Source organism: Tursiops truncatus, chromosome 6, assembly GCF_011762595.2.
Source record: "Tursiops truncatus isolate mTurTru1 chromosome 6, mTurTru1.mat.Y, whole genome shotgun sequence".
In the NCBI taxonomy this organism is placed as follows: Eukaryota; Metazoa; Chordata; class Mammalia; order Artiodactyla; family Delphinidae; genus Tursiops; species Tursiops truncatus.
The window spans coordinates 89514914-89540262 of NC_047039.1; the positions used below are offsets into that span (position 1 = coordinate 89514914).

General features: G+C 42.6%; 1 protein-coding gene and 1 pseudogene across 10 annotated transcripts in view; one reads left to right on the plus strand and one right to left on the minus strand.

Moving 5' to 3' along the window:
* ZNF462 (zinc finger protein 462) overlaps window positions 1-25349 on the plus strand; it is a 142475-nt gene that overhangs the window by 32205 nt on the left and 84921 nt on the right. For 8 of the 10 annotated variants that reach the window (XR_004527057.2, XM_033858363.2, XM_033858360.2 and 5 more), the window contains one exon: window positions 23936-24185. Coding sequence is in view for 9 of the 10 variants with exons in the window: in XM_033858363.2 (XP_033714254.1) it covers window positions 23963-24185 (223 nt within the window). In the remaining variant the exon portion in view is untranslated. Of the gene's footprint in view, window positions 1-21684; window positions 21916-23935; window positions 24186-25349 lie in introns of those variants that run through there. The other 2 variants (XM_019948966.3, XM_019948967.3) reach the window with 2 other exon arrangements.
* Window positions 24689-24770, minus strand: LOC117312839 (small nucleolar RNA SNORA70; annotated as a pseudogene).

The window sequence follows — 25349 nt, forward strand, 5'->3', positions numbered from 1 at the left end:
TGTGCAATGCTGCCTACAGACCTCTCTGAGATTGTTGAGAAACGTGATACTGGTGTTTCTGGAAGACAGAGAAGTCCATGAAAATAATGGCTGAGAATTATTGGTGATCGACAGCGTGCCCAAATAATTTTTATGTATTATCTCATTTAATCCTTACTATAATCCTATGAAATAGGCGGGGAAATAGAGGCATAGAAAGGTTATACAATTTACTAAGACCAGGCAATTAGTAAGTGGATACAAACTCAGGCAAGTGGGCTCTGAGCCCATGCTCTTAACTACCATTCTGGGTGCTGCTAGGCAGGCTAATTGCCAGGTTCAAAATAGCCCTCGTTGGCCGAAGGTGTTTTTCAGCTGATCAGCTCTGGGGCTGGTGCATTAGAAAGCCAACTTGACAATGTAGGTAGAGAGATTGTGCTTTAAGAGACCTTTGCATCTCTATTCGTATAGAAGATATCAAGATATTATTTCAATAATCCATGAAACTTAATGTGACAGACTCTCCTTGAGTGGGAGAGATCCCTAACTGGTCAGTCTTAAGGAAAGTGTAAAGACATTGCAGGGCTGTAAGCCAGGGAACTGATGTGATTAGATTAGCATTTAAAAATCTCTCACTCCAGATGTTCAGCTGCAGTAGAGACTACCTCAAGGTAAATTCCAGTGAAAACTCAATTGAATAAGTACTTTGTGTTCAGAGGGATCCTTGAAGGTTGTCTAAGTTTACATTGTCCAATACAGTAGCCCTGAGCCATTTTGAGCATTTGAAATGTGCCTGGTCCGAATGGAGATGTCGCTGCAAGTCTCAGACTGAATTTTGAGACTCAGGAGAAGAAGAATGTAAAATATCTCATGAATGTGTTTCTGTATTTGTTATATGTTGAAATAATACTTCTGGCTATATTAGGCTAAATAGGCTATATTATTGAAATTAATTACACCTGTTTCTGGCTGCTAAAAAATTTAAAATTACTACATCCATGGCTTGCATTATATTTCTTTCTGATAGTACAGGTCTGGGTAATTTCCTTGCTATCTCGTTACATAGAAAATACGTAAGAATACCATTATCATAGGTTGATGGTGTATCTCTGAGAACCATCCGGTTAAGTATTCCAACCTAAAGACTGTTGCTTCTTGGGTGATATTCTACGCCTTCACTGGCACTGTTCTTTTTAAAAATGCAGTTAAAAGTATAATTTCTCATTGATCACTGAAGAACTAACTGTTCTTGACATATGTTTAAAAAAATGAGCTTGGGGCTTCCCTGGTGGTGCAGTGGTTGAGAGTCTGCCTGCCGATGCAGGGGACATGGGTTCGTGCCCCGGTCCGGGAAGATCCCACGTGCCGCGGAGCGGCTGGGCCCGTGAGCCGTGGCCGCTGAGCCTGCAGGTCCGGAGCCTGTGCTCTGCAACGGGAGAGGCCACAACAGTGAGAGGCCCGCGTACCGCAAAAAAAAAAAAAAAAAAATGGAGCTTGGACCACATCTCATCAGTTACTCTAAATGGGTCAGAAAGTGGTGGTGACCTGGTGATTAGATCAATCCACAGAGCATTGGCTTTTGTCATTTCTCCCTTCTCCGTACTGTGTAGGCTTGACCACCTTCTCCTCACCTCCAGTACATCTTCCTGGTCCAGACCTACTTTGTCTCATCCCTGGACCATCTCAGCAGCTGCTTGAGCAGCTTGTATCTGCCCCACCCCCTTCCTCCCCTCCTCCCACCCCCAGAAGTCCTTCATAGTGCTGCCAGAATAATCTTGAGAGGACACAGCTTCATTATATCACATTCCCCTGATTAAGGATGATAAGAGTTCCCTGTTGCTCTCCCAGTGAAGGGAGGGAGGGAGGGAGGGAGGGAGGGAGGGAGGCATCTGACATTTGAGGCTCCATCGATGTTATCTTATTTCATCCCTATGAGATGGATATTTTTAGTCCCATTATACAGGTGAGGAAGCAGTTCTGTATCTTGCCTGAGGTTAGGTGGTAGGCAATAAAGCTAGATCCTAACTGCTAGGGTGAGATCCTATTATCTTTCTTTGCTCAAACCTAGGCTAGTTCCACTGACCCAGCTGGCTGCCTAGCTTTCAAGAACATTCATTATCAGACCCACAGACCCACCATGTCCTTTGCTTTCCCAGCTGTTCTCATCATCTTTGTACTTGGAAACTGTACCGTAACAATCCACGCTTCATTATAAAGTGTTTATAATTCTTCAGTCTCTAATTTTTTTTTCTGTTAGTCTTGTCCCGGCTATGTTTTAACTTCCACGAGAAAGAGCATGCCTTATACCTGCCTTTTGTCCGCCCCTGTGTTTCTTTCCGTTTTATTTTTATTTTTTTTTGACCAGGTCTAGAACCACACCAGCTACCTAGTAGGCACTCAGGTGTTCAATAAATGGATGGTGTTGGCACATGGTAGCTGGTCAATAAATATGTGTGTTGGACTCAGTTGAAAATGATTTTTCTTTTAAATGAGGGCAGAGAGCTCCAGGTCAGTGACTCCCTTTTCACTCGTCTAGATATGTGATGTAATGGCCTTTGCAATGACAGGATACTTCTAAGCCAGACTTTACCTCATTAAGTCTCAGATTTCCCACCTTATCTCAGCTGTGGGATGAGGTGGTCATGACTGGTGTCCCATGTATCTCCAGGGGCGTAATGGATTATGTTGCTTCTAATATTTCCCGGAGGGACATTTAAGATGTACCTCTTTTGAGGTATAAGATAAATGGTGCAGTCCCTGGAGGACAGTCTTTGTCTTCCTTGGGCTTCATGAACATTAAATGGAATGGTCAGTCAATGGGGTCCACTGATGGATTGATTAAAGTTTGTGTTCAAATGTGTGTTCCAGCTGAACCTTGCTTTCTCAAATTGTATGGGACACAACTGCTCCTGTCTGAAGTTCGTGGAGAAAACTAGCAAAGCGTTGACACCTGGTGCATTTGCTAATAGGCAGTTCGTGTTCTGTGGTCAGTCTTGGCTGTGCCGCTTTTGTTAGCGTGCCCACATTATTATGTGGACACATATTAAGTATTTACACACCAAAGTGATCACGCACCCACACGTTCCCTAAAATGTGGGCTGACTTGTTGGACCTGGGGATTTTTTTTTAAGGGAGACTGTTTAGCTTGTTCACTTATTTCTCTGAAAACACTCAAACGTTTAAAAATCATTTCCGGCTCGTAAAACCAACATACTAATAACAAATATACAAACATTATAGAAGTTGGAATTCAGGGAAAGTGAAAGTTCTTTTAACTCCACCCCCAGAGAAAACTTCACCGTGGAGGGTTTGGGGAATATATTTTCTTATTGTTTTCCTATATTTGTATAATATTATTATTATTATGACCATTATTATTTAACTAGCAACAGACCATGAATTCTGTTGTGCAGCCTTTTTTTTTTTTAACATCTTTATTGGAGTATAATTGCTTTACATGTGCAGCTCCCTTTTCACTTATTTATGCCTGTTAAGGAACACTTCCCCCAAGAATTCCTTAAGGAGAAGCACAGGTTTTGTGATGCAGGCGAAGGAGCTGAATGCCTGGGGTTCTTAGCTTTGGAGACAAGAGAGCTTTGCCTATGCTGTGCTCAACCTTGGCCATCAATGACCTCATTTCTCTTTAATATGTGGGTCTTCAAGGACTTATATTTTTTGAGTAATTCCATAGAAATAAACTTTTTGGAGACCAGTTCTTTTCAATCCCGACATTTCTCATCCCTCCAATACACCAGCCTCCTGGAATACAGCAATGTTTTATGAGTGAAAATGGTATTTTGTAAGGACACTCTTCTTTGTCTGAAATTTCATTGCCAGAGGCAGGGACAGTATAAGGCGCATAGTAACGTGCACAAGGATGTGAGAGAGGGAGGATGCAGGTAGAAACATATCATTAAGTTCCAAAATCTCCAAATCAACCAGGAAGTCTTAAGACAAGGGCAGCATTGAGATTAGGAAGGAGATGATTTAAGCTTGAGAATACAGAGGGAAATAGGCCAGCAGAAGGGTCCTGCTGATCTACCTTAGAGTAGCCTCCAGCCACAAGCCAGGCCCCTAACTCATGGCCATGGGGTACTGAAGCTAAAGCGTTTCTCTAATTCTTTTTTTTTTTTTGCGGTACGCGGGCCTCTCACTGCTGTGGCCTCTCCCGTTGCGGAGCACAGGCTCCGGACGCGCAGGCTCAGCGGCCATGGCTCACGGGCCCAGCCGCTCCGCGGCATGTGGGATCTTCCCGGACCTGGGCATGAACCCGTGTCCCCTGCTTCGGCAGGCGGACTCTCAACCACTGCGCCACCAGGGAAGCGCGCGTTTCTCTAATTCTGATCCTTAGCTCCTACATGAACATTCCCCCCACCGCTGCCGGGCACACAGATACATATAGGCACAAACATGCAGCCCATTGGCTCAGCCTGATTCCTTATTTCCTAGCTACCGAGACCCACTTTCCCCTACATATGTACATTTCTCAAAAAGGATGCATGTTACAATCAAAGTTTACATTGTGTGCTTGGGGTTTTTTTACCTTGAAAATCTATTAAAGTATGTCATAACAAATTTGTTTTCAGCGGGAGGAAGAAGAATATGTGGGTTCCAGACACTGGCTGGGGCTGAGGTCGAACCAAACACAGACCCTGGTGCCGGAGAACTCACACTGCAGTGTGAGGAGACAGGCAATTAGGCAGACAGTGCTGTGTGGAAAATGCTTGGGAGCTTGAGGAGCACCTAGGAAGGGTCTCAACCCAGCCCTGGAGTGCCGGACAGGGTTTTCTGGAGAAAGTGGTTCTCAGCTGCGGGTGATTCTGCCCCCAGTGTCTCCAGTGAGAGCGGCGGAAACACTTTGGTGGTTGCTACAGGGGATGATGAGGGAGGGAGATGCTACTGGATTCTATTGGGCACAGGCCGGGCGTGCTGCCAAGCATCCTACAGGGCCCGGGACAGCCCTCCCACAACAAACATCTGGCCCCGATGTCAGTGGTGCTGAGGTTGAGAAACCCTGGTGTAAAGTCAGAGTGAAGGATGAATGCAGATTGGTGGTTCTGGTGGAGAGAATCATAGGTATCCAGGGAAGAGAGTTATTTCAAGGAAAAAGTGGGCTGTGGTGGAGAATGGTGCAGAAGTTATGGTTAAGTTAAATAAGGAGAAAAAGTATTCTTTCATTGGTCCGAAGAACGTCGTTCCTGACCATGGTGTGTTTGTTTTAGCCAAATGGTAGTTACAAATGCCAGATGTAGAGGCCTGAGGGAGAAGTAAGGAGCATGAAAGCAGCTTGTCTGTGAAGAGGGGGAATTAATGGTAATTATGGCAGTTATGGTTAAGGCTTCCTACAATGTCAAATGCTGTATGTTCATTATCCAGATTATACCACCCAGCAACCCTATGAAATGTGGATTTCTTTGTATGGCTGAGGAAATAGAGATTTGGAGAATTTAAATATGTCAAGAATTCATATAGCTCATAAGGCATAGAGTAGGGATTCAACCCTAGGTGGCTTTGACTGTACCTATATTGTTTTTCCAGGGGAGAAGATAGGTCAGAGGGACATGGTGTGTGCGTGCGCGCGCACGTGTACGTGTGCGTGTGTGTGCACGTGTACGTGTACGTGTGTGCGCGCGCGCACGTGTACGTGTGCGTGTGCGCGTTGGGCGGGGTGGGCGGGGGCTGGGGAGTTCTTCCTGGATAGGAGAGTTTAAGATGGGAATGATTTAGCTGGTAGAGCGAAATTGAAAATGCAGGCCATGTGGGCTCCCAGGTGAGGCAGGAGAGCATTGATCAGGAGCCCAGGTCTCCGCTAAAAGGGAGTGGAGCACGCCTTCCATTGTGGCAAGAGAAGAGGGAAAGGATGGGTACCCGCAGGGTTGAGGAAGGGAAAGGCAGACAGAAGATGGAAACCTCTTCCTCTTCTCAGTTAGACACGGTGAAGAATGGAAGACAGGTAAACATCAGACTACTGGGTAAGTTTGAAACCGTGAATTTGCAGGGATACCAATCTCAGAGTAGGGAGAACACTGATTTACACGGATCCAAGGTTGAGATTTTTCCAGATGGTTATGAGGGAAAGACATTGGGTCGGGCTTCTTAATTTAATTATTTCAGGAGGTCATTCTCACAGTTTTCCTCCTTGCTTGAATTCCTTTGAGGAGGAGATAGAGTAAAGCTTTTTTTCCACAGAACTAAAAGACTTTTCAATGCATGGGTGGAGCAGCTTGTGTTGCTTGAGACGATTATATGCAGATAAAATCAGTTAAAAATTATCTTCCTGGGCTTCCCTGGTGGCGCAGTGGTTGAGAGTCCGCCTGCCGATGCAGGGGACACAGGTTCGTGCCACGGTCCGGGAAGATCCCACGTGCCGCGGAGCGGTTGGGCCCGTGAGCCATGGTCGTTGGGCCTGCGCCTGCGCGTCCGGAGCCTGTGCTCCGCAAGGGGCGAGGCCACAACAGTGAGAGGCCCGCGTACCACAAAAAAAAAAAAAAAAAAAAAATTATCTTCCTGACCTTAAGGCTGGAGTTCCTAAAATCACTGCATAGAGATCATCTGAGGCTATTGCCTTAAGGAGTCATTAAAGAGTCTTAAATTGGGTAGAAAATGGAACGCCAGGGCTGGCAGGAGAGTCAACATACTTGGTGAACGGAGGTGCAAACCACTGATAACAATACCGTGCCATATCACTCCAGTGCTTTACATTTGATGGTTGTTTTAAAGTTAAAGTAATAACGTCTTGTTAAAAAATTTTAAATCATTAAGTAGAAAGTGAAAGTGTTGTTCACCTGGGCCCACACCCAGGTGAATTACCTTATAAAGTTTAGAGACTCTTTTCAAATTGTTATTTCTCTTTATTTTCTTGTACAAATACATGGGCTAGGATTTCTGCAGTACTAAGTAATAGTGATGACCCTTGTCCGGTTTTTGATTTGAATTTTTATAATGTGTTAAGCATGCTGCTGATTTATATATATATATATATATATATATAGTTAAAACATTTTTATTAGAAATGGTTCTGGAATTTAATCAAATGCTGTCTAGCCTCTCTGTGTTATCAAATCATTTTTTTCTCCTTTGACTTCCTAATGTAGTAGAATACAGATTTTCTTTTCTTTCTTTTTTTTTTTTTTTTGCCGTACGCAGGCCTCGCACTGCTGTGGCCTCTCCCGTTGCGGAGCACAGGCTCCAGACGTGCAGGCTTAGCGGCCATGGCTCACGGGCCCAGCCGCTCCGTGGCACGTGGGATCTTCCCGAACCGGGGCACGAACCCGTGTCCCCTGCATCGGCAGGCGGACTCTCAACCACTGCGCCACCAGGGAAGCCCATCTTTCTTTTCAGTTTTTTTTTTTTTTTTTTGGCCGCTCCATGTGGCTTGCGGGATCTTTCTTAGTTCCTTGACCAGGGATTGAACCTGGGCCCTCGGCAGTGAAAGAAAGTGCAGAGTCCTAACCACTGGACCACCAGGGCATTCCCTAAATTTTCTGGTACTGAAATACTGCTTTCCTGCAGTGAACCCCACTTCATCATGGAGTGATATTCCTTTAATGTGCACCTGGATTTTATTGTGAATTTTTGCCTCAATATTTAAGTGCATTGGTCTGCTTTTATTATTTTTGTATTACTATTTATTGTTTGGGGCGTAAGCTTTGATATATGTGCTACACTATAATGTGTTTGGAAATATACTGGTGAAAGTCTTACACTTCAGACTTTGGACCAATTTAAAAAGCATTCTGATATACTGAATTTTTGAAGTCTCTTCTCTGGTTGGGTTGGCTCCTTTTCTTGGATTAATTTTGGTAGTATATGTGTTTCTAGACAATCATCTATGTATGACGTTTAGGTTTACAAATATAACTATGAGTTGTACAAAGTAATTTTAAAATTCTATTTTCCTTTACATCCGTGGATATTTTCTGCTTCTTAGTTATATTTGTGTTTTGCCTTCCTCCTCTCTATTTTCTTGTTAGGCTAGATAGTGGTTTTTATTTAATTTTACATAGAATTACATTTTCAAAAACTAAGTGGTTCCTCAGGCAGTTTTATTGTTTTTTGATTTTTTGAGTCCCGATTTTCGATCGTAATAAAATTCTTTCTTCGTCTTTTCCTCCTTTTTCTTTTCATTGAGTTAGATGTTTCATTCATTTAGTATTATTTCTTGATTTATAAGAAGTATTACTATTTCTTGTTTATAATTTTCATAGAGCTATGAAATTTCCTCTAAGTACAGCTTTTGCTAAATTCCACATTTTACATACATAAGATTTTTAAAGTCACATTCTGTAGTTGAGTCTTTCTGTTTATCCGAACTTGTTTAGAATAATGTTAAAAAAAAATTCCAAGTGTTGGAAGATTTTGTTTTCCTTTTTCCTCTAGATATGCTGCTGTGTAAGTAGAAATGATAGACTACTTTTTTCTATTTGTAGTTTATAATCTCTTAATTCTGGCGTTAGAGATGCTTGTAAACCTCCATGGGCATTTGAAAATCTTTGTAAATGTCTCATACTTGCTTGAAATGAAAATGTGCTTCCTGTTTCCAGGATACAGAATTTGAAATGTGTCTCTTAATTCTGTTATTTCTATCCTTAGTTGCCTTTTTCCATTTAACATATTAAATACTTATGTCTATCTCTTCTTGTATTGCCTTTTTTTTTCTTTTCTTTCTCCAATTGGTGCTGTGGGGGGGGGCAGAAATAGTCACGATCAGTCTTCATTGTGGATTGTAAGTTTTTACATTATTAAATGTTCATCTTTATTTATTTATTTATTTTGGCCGTGCCTTGCGGCGTGCGGGTTCTTAGTTCCCCGACCAGGAACTGAACCTGGGCCCCCTGCAGTGGAAGCTCAGGGTCCTAACCACTGGACATCCAGGGAATTCCCTAAATGTTCATCATTAAAACTTTTCAAAATATAATTTATTTTCCTTTACATTTGTGGAAATTTTTTATTTTTGCTTTTGCAAAAATTTAAAGATAAGCTTACAGGCTTTTTTATCTTGAATTAACCATGAGTAAAATTTATCAAGATCCCTACTTTTCTTGATATACTTTTACCATATTATTACTTTAAAGATTTTGTGTCATTTTACGGTGTATCTCTTGTAGACAAAGTGCAATTAGAGTTCATTTTTGAATCTAGTCTGGGAATATTTTCCATAGTAGTTTATTGATTTAACATATACACTTGACTAATTAATTTTTTGCACGTACTTGTATATGTCTATACACTTTTCCTTTGTTCTCTGTTTTTCACTATGTGGGCTGTGTTTGATCAAAAAAAAGATTAAAAACTAGTCTTTTTATTACTAATTAAAATTTTAGCTTTAATACCTCTATTTAGTAACTTCAGAAAGAATACTATCAAGTATTCATATTTGTCCTTCTGTGAGAGTTGAGAATTTTCTTCCACTTACATTTATCCTCTAATGCCAACCACCCCCACCTCTTTCTTTTTAACTTGTTCATTTTATAAAATGTATTTATTGAAGTATAGTTGATTGACAATGTGGTGTTAATTTCTGCTGTACAGTGATTCCATTATACTTATATATGCAGTCTTTTTGATATTCTTTTCCATGATGGCTTATTGCAAGGTATTGAATACAGTTCTCTGTGCTATACAGTAGGACCTTGTTAGTTATGTATTCTATATATAATGGTTTACATCTGCTAATCCCAACTCCCAATCCATCCCTCCCACCTCTTTATTTTTGTTGTTATGCTTGAGGATTTTCCCAATTCTATATAATTTTATTATTATATGGAATAATCTATTGTATTATAATTGTTCCCTTTAAGGGATTGTAATTTTGTTTTGTAATTATTATAAATTGATCAATCTTTGTTCTAAATGTAAGTGGATTCTGTGTTCACATCCTCTCTTTACCTCTAAATTCCCCATTCTTGAGATCTCGATTTTGAACTTTCTCTTGGTTGGATATATTACATCACTGAATAGATTTTGAAGAAGAGTCAGTAAGTGCAGCATTCCCTGACTGTGCTGATTGGAAAATGTGTTATTACTTTTATACATGGTTGTGAATTCAGTTGGGAAATGAATACTCCCATCTTGCTCTCTCTTTCTCAAGCCTCTGTAGACATCCGTTCACTCTTCTTTATCATTGAATGTTACTGGGAAGAAGTTTGTGGCTGTCTGACTTTCCCCCCCTGCAATTGACTAATTTTTAAATATCTTGATTTTGTAGTCATCAGTGTTTATCCTTGGAAACTGTACCTTTACCGAGATGTCTCAATTTTGATGATTCTGTTACTTTTCCCTGGAACATCAGATATTCCTTTATTTCGGGGAAGTTATTTTCCATCACAGATTTGAGCATATTTTGTTTTGCCCTGTTTCGTTTTACTGTCTACTCGAGAATACCTTTTATCTGTATGTTGGATCTCTGTTTTCAAACTCTCTTACCTGTCATGTTCTCTACTTGCTTTCATCTACTTGTCCTTTTCCTCTGCATTTTGTGCAGTTTTTTTGAAGACTGTTTTCCGCATCATCAACTTTGATTCTGGTTTGTGGATTTTACCTCTTATTACTTTAATATATTTATCGGTTCTGCAGTGATAATTATTTTTGTTGTCAGTTTCTTTCTTCAACTGCCAGCATCTCTTTTATCTCATGCTGATGTCTTATCATCTTATCTTTGATCTCTTCTTTTATAGTATCTCTGTTAATTGTTGTATATAATATTCTTCTGTGCCCTGTTCTTTCAAAATATATTGTTCATTGGTCTTTTCCATGCCATGTTTCTTTCTGTCACTTTTTTTGGCCTCAGTTCACTTTTTCTAACTTACTCATCTTCAGTTAGGACATGACTCTGAGAACTTTCTCTTGGCCCCCAGGTAGTGAGGATGATATCTCTCTAAATCTCCTCCTTAAATCCTGCTTAATTCTGCTTTCAGAACCTGAGTTTGGGTGTGGATGGACTGCCTTTCTTCTGTAGCCTTCAGCAATCTGCAAGGGTCCTGGTTAGATGCCTAGGTAGGACACAGTTGATGAATCTTATCTCTGAACTCTGTGATTCTAAGTTTTAAGTCCTGCTTTAGATTTGAGGGTCCCATAGATCTACTGGTTTGGTGTGACCAGTTTTTTTTTTCTTTGTTTATATTTTCCTCTTTCTTTTCCTTCACCCAAGACTTCGTTTGCAGTTTGAGACAATTAGCCACCATTTTTTCTGGAAGTCCCTTGGTTAGCTTAAAGCACATATCCGTGTTCTGAGGGATTTCCAAACACTTCTGTGTTTTCAGACGTTGATCCTTACAGTGGGTTTAACTCAGCACTGCAGCTTTAGTGTGGTAATCAAATAACCACTCCAAGTTTGAATGTTTTCTAATAAGATTTTGTTTTATTATGAAAGCCTTCTGTCATACAAGAGGCTTGGGTCCTGAGGATTTACCCAACTCTTAGTATTTTCTGTATAAAATACTCCACTTCTTTCCTTTGTGTATTGCCACATCCCACTTTAGAAATATCAAGGACACCATGTCATGAACCGTTCTTAAATTATTAAGGGAGATGAATATCAGTATCAGCATTGTCTTGGCCACAGTATTCATTCTTTCACAGATATTAACTCTGTCTTTTAAGGGTGTGCTCTTATTAGCTTCTGATGCTGGGTTCTGCAACTTAGTATTTTCCCATTAATTGTTAAATAAGTGAAATATTTGCAAACATTAGTCTTCTCCTAGGCTCTTTAAAGACTGCATAGCTATTATCGTATTCATTCAATCAACAGGGCTTATAAGTAGGGCTCCCAGTGCGATGGAGAAGGGAACTCAGCATTCCAGCTGCTGGTCTCAGGGACTAGAGGGAAGATTTGAGCTTGATCTTAAAACTGGAGTGAGCATGAGGATCCCCTTGAGGGCTTGTTAAAATACAGATTGCGTGCGGGGCCCTACCCCCAGGGTTTCTGATTCACAGAGTCTGGAGCGGAACCTGAGAAATTGCATTCCTAATGAATTCTTGGCCGGTGCTGCTGGTCTAGGGATCTCTCTTTGAGAATCATTTTCTTAAAGGATGGGAATTATGTGGATCTTCAAAACGTAGGTAAAAGTATTCTACACTGAGGAAAACGTGGACAAACATGGAGATCTCAGCATCCTCCTGATTTCTAAGTCATTCTTTTTTTTAAAAAAAAAACTTATTTATTTAATTTATTTTTGGCTCTGTTGGGTCTTTATTGTTGCACGCGGGCTTTTTCTAGTTGCGGTGAGCGGGGGCTACTCTTCGTGCGGTGTGGTGGCTTCTCTTGTTGCGGAGCGCGGGCTCTAGGCTCGCAGGCTTCAGTAGTTGCGGCATGTGGGCTGAGTAGTTGTGGCTCACGGGCTCTAGAGCGCAGGCTCAGTAGTTGTGGCGCACGGGCTTAGTTGCTCCACGGCATGTGGGATCTTCCCGGACCAGGGCTCGAACCCATGTCCCCTGCACTGGCAGGTGGATTCTTAAGCGCTGCGCCACCAGGGAAGCCCTCTGAGTCATTCTTTTCATTATGGTAAGGGACTCTTTCCTAAGAGACCCATATGGGGGGAATATTTAAAAAGTTAAAGATGATTACTGGCCTTTCGGATGCATTTAGTTTTTCATATCCAACAAATGGATGTAGATATCTACTAGGAATATAGATAAATAAGGGATAAATATATAATATAGTATAATATAAATGTATTAGTAAACGTGGTGACATATTCTAAGTTGTGGTTGGTTTCAGGATATGACGTGTAATTTGAAATGGAATCTGGTGTCCACGGTATTCTGAAATTATTGGTCCGAGCCACTGACTGGCTGTGTCACAAGGAGACAGGTTCATTTTAAATGAACTGACCCTGATGTTTCCAGACACCCCTAAGGCTCATTCAGCCAGCCTCTTCAGCCACTTTGTTGGCAGAGCACATTTTCCATAAGAAACAAGACGAAGCTTCTCATGGGGTAGATTTGGTGGGTATAAAGCTACTACATAACCTTGTTCTGATTCCATGAGGGTGGATTCTGAGGAAAGACGATTCGGTGTTATGGATCTCGTTCTTCTGTGTATACCTTTGTCAGCAACTTTCAGTCTCCCACATGTGTTTCTGAAGCAGGAGCACACTGCCTCTGTGCCTAAGAAGATCTTTGAACAGCCAGACTGCAGATGATGGAGTTTGCACCCTTTCAGTTAACCTCCTGAGTATAGAATTCTGAGCAGAGGAGGAGACACTGGGGGTTATTCTGGAATCTGCCTCCTCAGTGAAGAAAGACTCTTGTTTGTGAGAATATATGGGGCGTGGACTTCAAGTGTGAATAACTACTAATGAACTGAATAACATTTTTAGAGTGTTTTTACTGCCGATTTCCTTTCTCTAATTATGGAATTCAACAGATTTTTTTTTTTTCCTGCTTCAGAGAGTATGTTCCAGAAGCCTTGGGCAGGTTATTTTTCCTGAGACCTTCGGTTTCACTAACTGAAAAATGAAGATATTGGGCCCCATTGGACGACATGGTCTTTGAGATCTCCTCTCTAGTGGGCACGAATGAGCTTACAGATAGTTAACTTTTAGGAGTGAAGTCTTCTGTTTGAGTTAAAGAAGGCACAGGTAATTTATTGTTTCAATATTTTTTAGGGAAGCCAAGGAGAGAGAACTCTGTTCCTACCTAATTTCTTTATACTTTCCTCTACTGAAAAGGTTTATACAGTTTTGAGCTATCGGGGAGAATTGTTCCTCAGCCTTTCCAGAATCTTTGCAAACAAGAATTGAAAGGTTTTTTTGTGGAGGGAAGGCAACCAGATAAGTCTCAAGTGTAGCCCCAGGTGATGATTCCAAGTGTCACATCAGTTTAGGGGAGCTTAGCAGTGTTATAAATATGTGGGTAGAATGATGCTGCCAGAGTACCTTCTGCTTGGATGGTGAGGAAAAGCAAGGTGGCCACTTCCTCACGGATCAAGGACAGGTGGGGACGTGGAATTCCTAATATCCCAGGAGTCAGCCAAGTGCTGTGATGTGGCTTCATGAACTTTATGAGCTGAGTGGGAGCAGTGGGATATAGTGCTAAGTTTTGTTTTGTTTTTCTGGTCATGGAGCCTCTCTGGAATTGCTTAGGTTCCTATATGTTTACTTTGGGTTGGTACCACTGGTTAATTTTCTCCTGGAAAGCAGGCATGCGCACACTCATTCATCCCACAGATCTTGTCAGGGCCAGACCCGTGCTGGGCCCTGGGGATGTAAGAACCAAAAGGAGCACGGTACTCATCCTTTGAAGAGTGATTTTGAGTAGCCTGGGGCCCCGTCACTTTGAGAGAAGATAATTTTGTATGTTGGCGAGGAGAAAATGTGCATGACGTTTTTCATAGAAATTTTAGTTGGAGGCCACGTGCTAACTGTAGGACTTGACCATTTTTAATGATGTGGATCCCTCACCCACAGAGCCCACAGGGTCATCATCAGTGCAAGGGGCTTATCACTAAGGACAGATGGACCAGTTATATTCCTTAATCTTGGATTTTTCTTGAAAAGTTTATAGTAAAATACCCAAATCAGAAAAATAAAACTAAAACTCTCATGATGTCAAAGGACAGGAAGGCTACTAAGATCATTTTGAACCATGGAACCATAGAATCTTTGAGCTGGAAGAGAACTTGCTGATCATCTAGTCCTGAGATTCCCCAGCCAGGACCACATGAAAGGCTTATAAAGGCAGGTGGCTTACAGGCAGAGACTGAAAATACCTAGAGACCACTTGTGACAGGGTTTCCATCCTCCACACTCTTGTCATTTTGGACCAGATCCTTCTTCCTTATGGGGGTTTTCCTGTGCGTCGTAGGATGTTTAGCAGCATCCCTGGCCTCTACGCATTAGATACCAGTAGCACCGCTCCCCCCGCCCCCACCCAGTTGTGAGAACCAAAAGTGTCTCCAGATATCCCTGGGCTGGGGTCTGTGGGGGTAAGATTGCCCCTGGTTGGGACCACTGCTCTGTGACAACATAAGGTTAGTAGAAGAGTCTAACTCTCATAACCAATCTTTTTATGTTTGATTGGAATCTTATCACTCACAAGCTCTGCTTCATTCATTCATTTGTTCATTCATTCAGCACATTTGCTGAGTACCCATTGTGTGAACTGTCCCCAGTGCTGAAGATACCAGTGTAAATAGACAGGTGTGGGCTTGCTATCAGGGTGCCTGTGTTCTAGCAGAGGGAGATGGAGCACAAACAAACAGGTATCATAGCAACAGTGAAGGAACTTAAAAGGCAGCGTCATGTGGTAAGAGAAAGTCAGCATGGTCAGAGCTGTGGATAGGGGCTCGATTTCATGGGGATGGGGAGGGCGGGCTAATATTAGATGGAGTTGTGAGAAAGCCCCTTGGAGGATAGAACCTTTGAGCCCAGAATTGCATGAGGAGGAGTCAGCCGTGATGAAACTAGGCATTTATTTGTCTCTGAATAATAATAAAAAGTGAGAGATGAATTAAGTCAGAAAAAAATCTTTCAAAATACGAGAAGAAAATTTTGTAAAACACTCCTTTGTACAAAAGGTTGACTGGCATAATCTAATCTCTTCATTTAGTGAAATGATCCAAGTAAAGGCTTCGAAAGACTTGTTCAAGGTGAAGGTGGCAGGCGGAGCCATCACACCTGCTGGGAATAAATTATTTTACTTGCTGGAGAGGCATTTCTGGATCCTTGTCTTTTTTTTTTTTTTTGAGCAGCCCCATAGTGAATAAGCTGAAAGACCTAAGTTTGTTGGGCAAAGTGAGATTTTCATTAAGGATTTATGGAACGTGGGGCTTGGCCAAGTACCTGAGCCACTGTAGTGTTTTCACATGGTGATAAATCCCACTGTTGTGTTGGCAGACAAATGTCTTAACTTTCTGCTAAGAAGTTCTTGAGGCGCAGTGATTTTTAGGAGTAAACTTACTTGCTGAGAGTAGATTGGAGACTGCAAGAGAAAAGGAATTCTTTAGCTATCATGTAAAATAAAATATTCCTAATTCTTGGGTATCTGCCAGTTCCATACATAAGAACATAGGGTGTTTTTCCTGTTTTCTTGGAACGGGGTAGGAGAACCAATGGAGCTCAGTGGGCAGTGCCTTCTGCTATAGGTGGAGGCCAAGAGGAGAAAAAAAAAAAAATCACAATCTTCTTGAATAGGAGGACTTCACAGTGGTCATGATTCCTGATTCACACAAGCCCAGCCATTGTTTACCTTTCCAGAAAGCAGTCTGCTTAGGGCTTTCAGCCTGAGGGGGTAGTTAGATCAGGAACCATGGAGTGGCTATATTTTGTCAAATATAAGAAATTGAACTGGAAAGGTTACTGCATCAGGGCCTTGTGTGCCACAGATATAGGCAGACTCGGGACAATTCTCATTTAAAGGAAGTGACTTGTCTGAATTTTCTGAGCACAGCGTGAGCACAAGGCAAAGAACAAATCTCAGAGGGATTAGATTGGGACTTTTGTGGGCTTTTCCTCAAATAAGAGAGGTTCTTCTGGCAAAACTTTCTTATACTTTCACCAGCCCTGGATCCTTTCGTTTTGCTTTTTGTTTTTTTTTTTCCTCTCAGAAGGTAATAGAGAGCAAGGTGAGTTGTTCGAATGGTTTCTGGATTCATTCACTAAAACTGTAGAATTTAGACGTGGTGGGGTTGGCCAGACCTTCTGTGCCGGGCACAGATCTGGCTGTGAAGACATGCCCAAGGCCTGTGGTCAGCGAAGCCTTCAGACGCACAGAGGAGCTACTCAACGCGTGGTTTGGTCTTTCACGATATGGAAGATGCCTTTGACTGCAGCTTCTGCTTACTCTGCGTCTTAATCAGTTCTGTAATGAAGACCCAGCAGCATATCTGCAACTTCCCTTTAATTTTACAATTTTTATAATGAGAGTTCTTGTAGTGTGAAAAGTGTCTGTGGAAACCCAGCCAGCATGCTGAAGAGTCTACAAAGGAATACAGCGATTTTCTGTCTCTGCCGTTGGGGTGAGGTTTGGCTCTAGAGGAGAGAAATCGGGTCCCTCTTGATCTCCAGGCTCGGGCAAGAATGGCTTCAGAGTTTCCAAGGAATTTCCTGATGGACCCATGACATTTCAGAGAATGCATTCGACCCTAAGAGTGGTTTTCGCTCATTTGGAAGAACAAAATGAGCTGGGATCTCATTTGTCATGGTTGCCTTTTGAGAATTTTAGCATGTGGAGGCGTCTTCATTTTGTTTTGTTTCTCAAGGAGAATATTGTCAGGACGCTTCTCAGAATTGGACTTATCTGGTGAACTGCAGGTTCCCCTTCGCAGACAATGAAGTCTAAAGCTCCTGAGATACCACCCTGCTTCCTCCCTTTCTTTTCTAGTCCCTTCTCTCCTCTTTTATCTCCTTATTCAAATCACACGCTTCCTTTTCTAAGGACAGGAGAGCTGGCAGGCTGCCTATTGGCCGGTTGGCCTCAATTAGCCTTATATCATTGCAAAGGAATGCATGAATTCTCCAGAAGGTATGTACTATCTCTTTCTGTATTAGACACTCACTACCTGCTTTCATAACAGGTCACTCAGCCAGAATGGCCTCTTGTTTACATATCTGATATTTTGTTGGTCATTTGGATTAGATCATCTCATTTTAATAATGATCCCCGAGGTTATCTGTTATGAAATATTACTCCAACATGCTCTGTAAAACTTGAAAACTTGATTCAGGAAAACAAAGCTAAAATAAGAGAACCTGAAGGCTAGCATCCTTGGCCGCAAGGTGACTGGGGTTATTAATCTGCAGATTGCCTGCTTCAGACTCTGTCCCAGAGATGGAACAGAGGCCACACATGGGCATTGGCAGGACTCAGGCTCGCGTGGTATTTCTCTGCTACTATTTAAATTCAGTCTCATCTTGGGGGTTACATATGTGATTGCAAATTAATCCTTTCTCTTCTGAAAATTTGGTTTTGAAGAACAGCTGTGTCTCCCTTCTGAATTCCTTAATTATTTATCCTCCCTGATATGTTAAACCTTTCATTAGTGTGGTGAATTGCCAAGAGTACACAGAACTGCTTAGATCATGTAGCAAACAGTATAAACATTGGATAGGACATTTGAAGACACCACATGGTGAGCCAGGATCTATAGTTGTACCAAATGTTGTGGGATCAATGTAGGTATCTTGTTGTTGGAAGTTCTTTGTTGGTTTATTTTGTTGGCTTATTTTTTTTTAATCACTGTAACATGGGAAGAGTATGTATGTCATTTGTACTTATTCAGAAGTGTTCTAACAGAAGTGTTAAATCTGGAGGGCACATGCCCCTATCTGAGTTCAAATTAAATCAAGAAAATGAATTATTTCATATATACGTACACGTATGTACGTATATACGTATGTGCAGAGGACAGGCACCCTGTGATACATGTGTTTGCATATATATGCATGCCTGTGTGTGCATATCTACAGTCTGTATTTGCATTTGTAAGTGTGATTCCGTAACTACTGTTCCTTTTCCTGAAAGGAGATTTCTACCTCTATTTCTTGATCCAGTCCTGTTTGGAAAGATGCTTTAAATGATTTTTAAATTAGAACTCCCACTTCGACCATGACAAGAGTAAATGATAAGCAGTGATGTACAACACGTCTTGTTGCTAAAAGTGGATTAGTTAGTGATTTTTTTTTTCCCCTCATTTTTCATCCTAAGCATGAAAATTCTTCTTTCCTCCCAAACCACGTTCCTGGGGCTTGAAATAAGAGATGTTAACTTCCCAACACACCCCGCAGCTCTTTGACCTCATCATAGCAACAGTTTCCGATCTCAAATACATTTGTAGAATGATCTTTAAGTTCCTGATTTTTCTGTCTTTCTAGCTGAACGGTGCCGAAGTTTATGCATTCCACTAACTGATAACTGGTTTTTCCAATCATGGGAAAGGAAAGTAAGAAAAGCACAGACAATAGGTGCTCACTAAAGCCTTTTCTTAGAATTGTGATTCAAGAGAACGGAGGAGTTCAGTGTCTTACAAATGAAACTAGGTTTCTGGAGTGGACATAGGAAAAGCATCTTACGGTGTTTCTGGTTCTATTTCTCAAAGGCTTTGAAGCTTATAATTAGTTGCTCTTGAATCCCTGTGGCTGTGGTGCTTCACAGCTTTATTTCTGGTCTGCAGTCCTTCAGTCAGAGAACAGGGTAGGTCCAGGCAACGCCTGCACCTTTTCATTTGGACACTTCCCGGAGACAGTTGGGATTTTGACTTGAAGACCGTGTTCGTGCTCCATGCAATCCTGGAGAACAGTGCTCGCCGAGGTGACCCAGGTGAGGGTTGTGGTGGCAGGATTGTAGGAGTGCCCTCAAACACCCAGGGCGCCTCCCTTCTCCCCTCCTGTCTGGGCAGTGAGTGGGGAGGACACATGATGAACCTGTGGATTGTCCCCTTTCACCTTCACAGGAGGAAAATGGAGGCATAATGGGTCTCTGAAATTGTGAACACAGAAAGTGGGTGGGCAGACGGTAGGAATTAAAATTGGTGGGTTTTTTTAAGTTGAAGTGTAGTTGATTTACAGCGCTGTGTTACTTTCTGTGTTTTTAATTTATTTTTTAATTTTTTAATTTTTTGGCCACACCGCATGGCATGTGGGATCTTAAGTTCCCGGACCAGGGGTTGAACCTGCGCCCCCTGCAGTGGAAGTGCAGAGTCCTAACCACTGGACCGCCAGGGAATTAATTCCCTGTGTTACTTTCTGAAGTATAGCAAAGTGATTCAATTATATATATAGATCTACTTATCTGTCTTTTTTTAGATTCTTTTCCGTCATAGTTTATTACAAGATATTGAACATAGTTCCCTGTGCTATACAGTAGGACCTTGCCATCTTTTTTTTATATATAGTAGTTTGATTCTGTTAATCCCAAACTCCTAATTTATCCCTCCCTCCCCCTTCCCTCTTTGGTAACCATAAGTTTGTTTCCTATGTCGGGGAGTCTGTTTCTGTTTTGAAAATAGGTTCAAAATTGGTGTTTTTAAGATTGAGGAAGAGCAGCTGGTGGCCATTCTCTCCCTTTCCCCCTTCTCAGCTGTATATTCCCAATCCTTAACAAGATCTCTGGATTTTCTTTAAATATGTCTTCAAGAGTTTGTCCAATATGGAAAGTTGGGTTTGGGGTTTCCCATCAAAACCCCACCTCTTGAAAACTCTATAGACTTATCCATGTAAATTGCACAGACCAACACGTGGCAATCCGTAGTGCAGAGTCGTGGATAATTAGTATGGTCAATTAGTATGGTCGTCTAGAGGTTTCACATTAGGAGGACTAATCACATTAGGTGCTAGCTTATTTGGGAACGAATCCATTTTTCACCTGCCTGCCAAGGCCTCATCATGGGTGGTGGTGTGAGTCTAGTCGTCCGATGCCTGTTTGACCTTGAGGGGCCTGGAGATATTGCATTGGGAGTAGGAGATGGGGCCGGTGGGGGGGGGGGGACACGCTTGTTTGATTTGTAGATTCATCTCATGACCTTTTGAAATAGCATTTCTTTCAGTTAGTTCAGAAGCTTCCTCTTCGGCTTTTGATTTTGCTGATTTGGTCAGTGGGAAAAAAAAAAATACTGCTAATCTCATTATCGCAGTAGAATTTTTAAATAAAGTAAATAGATAGGAGATCAAGGCTTTTAACTTGAAATCGTCATTTGGTAGCAGCTCAGTGTCTGGTGTAGCCTTTTAGGGTTGCTGTTCTTTCTCGGTTGATGAAACAGTCAAATATGCAAGAGAGTATTTCTCATCTTTGTTCCCATCTTTGTTGTTGGTTTCTCAGAGGATTACCATCTGCTGCAAAAACATCCTCGAGCTGATGGATGGGTCATCCTCAGGTCCAGCTTTCTTTGTCTCTCTCCTCCCCTGTTCCGTCTCCGCCTCCCTCCTCTCACTTTTCGCCCATGTGTGCGTCCTCAGTCTCATAAACACGTCAAGTTTCTGTGTCTTTGATTGTTTAGGCCATGCAGGCAATTTCTGTTTCCTTCTGTCAGCGTCTCCAGGAGCAATGTGTGCACAAAGACAAAATGGCTTTCAGAGGAGGCCACATCCTCATCTGAGGACTCAGTGCAGACATCCAGTTGAAGGCCACTCGGTGGTAACCAGACACTGGTTCTCTCGGCAGCCTGGAGATTAACCTCTTCTAAGGCTCTGTGCTATTTTTGAGGTAGAGTCTGCAACAACATTAAAGCTAGAACCTATTAGGAAATCACTTTCATCATCTCTTCTTTTTCCAAATCAGTGGCTTTTTTTTTTTTTCCTGATCTCCTAACCCTTTAATCTCCTTTGTAGCAGAGCAAGGAGACCGTTGGTTTGTTTGCATCCAGCGAAGTTTGAATCCTTCCTTGCTAAGAGCTTCGGAAGACACCAAGATATTAGAGAACCGTGCAGAGAGATGAATTTCATCTCGGGGTGGATGACTTAATGCCAAAGGTGCCCTGCTTTCCTTGGGCAGAACTGTCATTTTTTTGGTGGATGTTGTGCGAACTAGGCTCAAACTTTCCAAAAGACACACAGCAGAAAGCCTTTTGTTGCATTATTTCTAAAGGCTTGAAGTTTTGAAGGGAAGAGATTTTGTTTTGCTCTCGGCTACACAATGGAGCTTTCAGAGAACCTCTTTTAAAAGGAATAGCTACAGCCTTTGTGTTGAAGGGTGTGCCTGTTGGCAGGGTCCGCTGATGCAGACAGACTGGCTGGTGATTAACAAAGGTCATTAGACTTTGGAATCTGGCAAGCAGAGTCGGATGGTATGTCTTCTGTGTGTGGAAGGACGACTCCCAAGAAGCCAAGGCATTCTGGAGGTTCCCCCCTCCAGCCCACCCCCAAAGGCAGCTGGAGAACAGGGTCTGGTCCAGGAACGTCCTGCGGTAACCAGGGCTGTGCTGGGATGAACGGACTAGCCCATCAGGCATGGGATAAAAGAACCTTCGGAGATCCTGGTGAATGACATTTGAGGAGGAGAGAGGTGCTGCTTTTTCGGGAAGGAGTGAAAACAGTTCCTCCTTTGTTGGGAGGAGGAGGGCAGAGGAGGGGCCCAGGCTGCTCCTCTCCTGTTGCCTCGGCCCGGCAGCCTGGCAGCATCCATCCCAGAGAAGCCATGTTGTGCTCAGAAGGGAGGCTCTGAGCTAAAATGGCCGCTCCTGAAGCTCAGAGGACTAGGGCAGCTTAGTGAGACTTAGAGCTCCAGTGACGCAGGAGCTCCTATCTCTTGAAAGTGTGATAAACACATTCAGCAGAGCTGTGGCTTGTTTGGCTGAGATGAAAGGACTAAGCTGGGGGGATGGGGAGCGCACACTGGATGATCTGCCTTTTTGCCGTGAAGTGTTCTAAATGCAGGAGTCGTCTGCACTATGGAAAAATTTGTGTTCAGGTCTAATGGGCTGTGCGAAAAGGAGAAGTGGGGTGGGGCCTCGGTGACGGCTGTAATTTGATCCAGAGCTGATAGCAACCTCTTCCACACAATTTGGGTTGGTGCTGAGACACAAAAGCTGGTGTGGCTGGGAATATGGAGGCTGAGTTAGCCGACAGGGACTCTGGTGCACAGTTCAGGGTTTATTGAAAAAAAGGAGAAATTGCTGGGTGAAAGGGGAGAAGGTAAATCTCTGTGTGTCTCACTCTGCAAGCTCAGGCTGTCCAGAGCTGGACTTGCCAGGAGTTATTTTCACAGGAGCATTCTTTCAGAGAAAATCCTCCTGCCATAGCTCCTTTCACTGCATTGACAGATTTCTCCACAGTATTCTTCCTGCAGAAATCATTGATCTTTTACAATAAAAGTATAGAAAGTTGCTGTACGATCAAAGTATCGAAAGATTTGGCTTGTGGCTTTTGTTCTTGGACATCTGGTTCTAGATTACAGTGACTCAGTAGAGTTTGCTATGAGCTCAGTGAAGTAACTCAGTCATTAAGATAATAACTGGGTATCTCAACTTAAGATAGGAAGGCGTATGCCTTCTCATACATTTTTAACTTCTTAATGGTGGGCCGCTCCATTGAGTTCGTGTGAAGCTATCTGTATCTTTCAATCACACAGTAAATAGCAGGACAGAGGCAGCCGGGCAAGTTTTACTTTATTCTGAATCAGGTTCACTGCTTGTTATGGCCAAGTATGCACTCCACATTTGTAAAGGGGAGAAGTAGAAAAAGGGAAAGTCCTGCCTTAGAAGCCCTTCTTCCAAACCACGTGCATTTCTGTTGCCTTAGTGTAAATCGAGGTACCGAGGTGCAACCTGAAACTAGAAACTGGATTGTCATCTAAAGTTGGTTGTTTAAGAATCTCTTGAGAAATATTTTATGACCTAATTAGATTGGAGAAGCTGTTAGGTTATAATTGGTAGGTAGTAAAAAGCAAATAACCATTTAGCTCATGAAAAAAAAAAAATAAACCGTTTAAAGAAGGGAAGAAGGAGGTGTACCGCAATATCAGTTAAGAGAGTAGAAGAATAAAAAGATACAATAAAAGCGCTTCCTACTGCCACTCAGAGATTCAGTACTGTTTCACCATTTGGTGATAAAACATCAATGTTTTACAGTATTAAAACAGCTAATGAAGAGTGAAGTTTGTCCTTTCTTCTGTTTGGCCCCCTCTTTACTTCTGAGAAGATTCTGGTTCAAAAATAAAACTGGTCCCAGCCGGAATCAAAGTCAGTATTAACCTACCAAGAAATCTGAATTCAGTCAAGAAATTCAGAAACTACTAAAACTTTTGAAGTATTAGGGGTTTCTTTGGCACATAGCACTTGCAGATACATCAAGCTAGAAAAAGTTTACCTGGTTTTTCCCCCCTTCTTTGAAGTTAGGAAGTCAAGGACACCATCCCTGTTATGTCTGATTTCCTTTCTTTGGCCAGTGTTCCATCTGGCAAAGTCCAGTGAGAGGAAATGGCCGATATTGGAATTTCTTCCATCAATGGACTTGTAGCCCCAGCAGCCTGGGGTACGCGATGAGCGCAGGCCTTAAGGTGTTTCGTCTGCCTTCTGCCACCGCAGGTTCCTAATGTGAGAGGGTAGACCCAGATGATGGAGGTGCTTCAGTGCGATGGCTGTGACTTTAGAGCCCCGTCTTACGAAGATCTCAAGGCGCATATCCAGGATGTCCACACGGCATTTCTGCAGCCGACGGACGTTGCCGAAGACAATGCGAACGAGCCGCGCTCTGGGTCCATGAATGCCAGTAACCAGACAGAGGTGGAGTTTTCGTCTATAAAGGATGAATTTGTGATTGCAGAGGACTTATCAGGTAAATCTGTCCTGGGCTCGGCATATCTGATGTATTTCACTGCCCTCATCTATTTTGAGCCTGTAGCCGTGGTTCTTTTTTTTTGGACAGGAGAGTAGGACTTATTGGTGGGCGTGAGTAAGGAGGGGACGGTGCCAAGGCTCTCCTGAGTGCAGGGTCCGCCGCTTGCCCAGAGGGCCAGGATTACGGATGTATTTGACCTCACAGCCATCTGGGATGAGCTGCTTTTCTGCCACCTTGTTTTCAAATTCATCTGCATTAAACTTAGTAAATGCCCACTTCTTGGAGATGTGGCTCTTCTGGTGGCCAGGGAACTTGAACTTGGCCCTGTGGAGGGCCTTAATCACATGCTCCTTGTTCTGCAGCCTGGTGCGGATGGACCTTATGACTTGGCCAGCGTGGACCCTGGCCACTGTGCCCTGGGGCTTTTCAAAGGCACCGCACATACCTGTCTGGAGCCTAGATTGGGCACAACATGCCAGTCATGAATGTCCACTGGAAAGGGCTGTCTGCAAGGTCCCTTAAGGCAACCAGTACAGGCAGCAGGCTGCATACAGTACCGAGGAGTCTGTAGCCGTGGTTCCTGACATGCATGGTTCCCACAGAGTTTCTTGCTCTCTGCGAGCCTCTTTTTTTTTTTTGGCCATGCTGCAAGGCTTGTGGGATCTTTAAAGGTTCCCCGACCAGGGATTGAACCTGGGCCACGGCAGTGGAAAAACGCTGAGTCCTAACCACTGGACCGCCAGGGAATTCCCACTTGTGAGCCATTTTTGTGGTTTGGGCATCACGTTTCTCTTCTTGAGTAGCCCAGGTTATTGTTCTTTCAGCTTCCTCTGTTTCTTAGCTTCCCTTCAGTTTGGAGCACAGGGTAGTATCTTGGAAAGTTCTAGAATGAATATTGCAGTCTGTGAAACTTGCATTTTCATAGCTCTGTGGCACATGAATCGAGATGTGGAGACTCTTGCACCTGAAGCCAAGCACTGCCTTCCGTCCGTGAGAAGCAACGTGTTTATGTTCGTTAACGCTTCGTTAATACTCTTCAGGGCCTCATCTTGAGATGTTAGGCTTTTTGAATGTGATGTTTATTAATGAAGGATAATTGAGAAGAAAATGGATTTGCATGATTGAATTTCTTGACTCGCTTTTGCTATGCTTTTCTCTTCC